This window comes from Lactuca virosa, chromosome 1 (assembly GCF_052849685.1).
Source record: "Lactuca virosa cultivar CGN04683 chromosome 1, Lactuca_virosa_CGN04683_v6, whole genome shotgun sequence".
Taxonomy (NCBI): Eukaryota; Viridiplantae; Streptophyta; class Magnoliopsida; order Asterales; family Asteraceae; genus Lactuca; species Lactuca virosa.
In genome coordinates, this window is record NC_136426.1 from 276,572,505 (window position 1) to 276,574,166 (window position 1,662).

General features: G+C 35.2%; 1 protein-coding gene across 1 annotated transcript; it reads left to right on the top strand.

Annotated features, from left to right (window-relative positions):
• Positions 1–701: 701 nt before the first annotated feature.
• On the top strand, positions 702–1,103 carry LOC145130035 (uncharacterized). Its single transcript, XM_079064891.1, has one exon. It carries the CDS (start codon positions 702–704, stop codon positions 1,101–1,103), a length of 402 nt encoding a protein of 133 aa, XP_078921017.1.
• Positions 1,104–1,662: the final 559 nt, after the last annotated feature.

A 1,662-nucleotide genomic window follows, 5' to 3' on the forward strand; every position in this document is an offset into this window, starting at 1 on the left:
TCAAAAAGGATAACACCATTAATTGACCACTACAATTAATTTATAAAAAAATGTATAAGAAATTGTTAACCAAAGTAAGGGCTATTTGGTAGGATCTGAATTTTTAAAAACTGAATATTTAAGAGGTCTGAATTTGTAAGAGAGTCTGAATTTTAAAATGGTGTTTGGTTGGATCATCTGAATTGTTGTGCTGAATGATAAAAATGACTATTTTACCTTTATATTTTATTTTTTGCTCAATTCAATGTTTTTATGTACAAAATAACTACAAACAATCATGTTAATTATCCCAAACAACTTGAATCCTAACAAGGCTACATGATAGTTTCATCACTACAACTATGCAAGACCATATCGTAATTTTGAAAATGCCTGGACTCTATTCATAAAAATCAAGAAACCATTGAGACCAGATTTGCAATTTCTCTTTATTTTATTATATTTTAGTATTTTACAATTTAAAGAAAAAATAATAGGAAAGGTAATATGTAGGGTTTGACAGAATCTTGAAAGACTGACTTCATTGATTTGATTCAATGATTCCATATTGCTTTTGCAATCAACCCAACGTTTTCAAGGTATAGATTCTCCTAAATCTCATACAATTATTCTTCACTTCGCCATCATCCCTACAAATTAACCGATCAACAATCTTAATTCCTCAACACGTTCATCAAAACTCCAACTCAATTTCATCTCCGATGCCTGTAAATCCTCAGAAGCAGCTTCGGAGGCTCCCACACGTTTTTAGCCAAGTTCTCGAGCTTCCTCTCGGATCATACGCCGATGTTTCAATCGAAGATAAATCCGATTGTTACAGGTTTACAGCGAACATTGATGACAACGCCTTTTCCGGTAAGGTAAAGGCTCATGCCGTGAAGATTCACCCGGAGGTGACGAAAGTTGTTGTCAGGGGAGGAAATGGATTTGGAGAGGTGGAGTTGTTGTTGGATAAATTAGAGGTTGATGGGTGGAGATTTCGGCTTCCGGCGATTACACGGCCGGAGTTGGCGACGGCGGTTGTTGTAGGACCTGAGCTTATTGTTATAGTGCCGAAGGGAAGCCGGAGCAGCCGACGGCAACCTTCAAGATCATGGTGGTAGAGGGCGGAACAGAGTGTACAAATTATAGATTACAGATTGCAGGTTACACGAATGGTCCCTATGGTTTAGAGTAATTTGTACGTTTGGTCCTTAACTTATTTTTTTTAGCTCAAAAGGTCCCTATTGTTTGTTTTTTTTTGCGCATTTGGTGGCTGTCTTTGCTAAAAAAACTATTTTGCCATTGATTTTTTAATTTATTTTTTTTAACACACCCCCAACCCCATTTCCACCTCACATTACCTTACCTTATCTACCTTACCTTATCTACCTCACCTTATTTAAATAAATTAAAAAATCAAGGGTAAAATAGTCTTTTTAGGTAAGATAAGGACGAAGCGCGTAACAAAAAAAAATAGAGACCTTCCGAATTAAAAAAATAAATTATGGACCAAACGTACAAATTACCCCAAACCATAGGGACCATTTGTGTAATTTACTCAAATAATATAGGATTCACAAATCACAATAATCTTAAAGATGAAACAGTTTTGTTTCTTTGATGGTTTATTTAAGGTGTAAATTAATATGGATGCATATGCAATGTTCCCATTGCATGGTT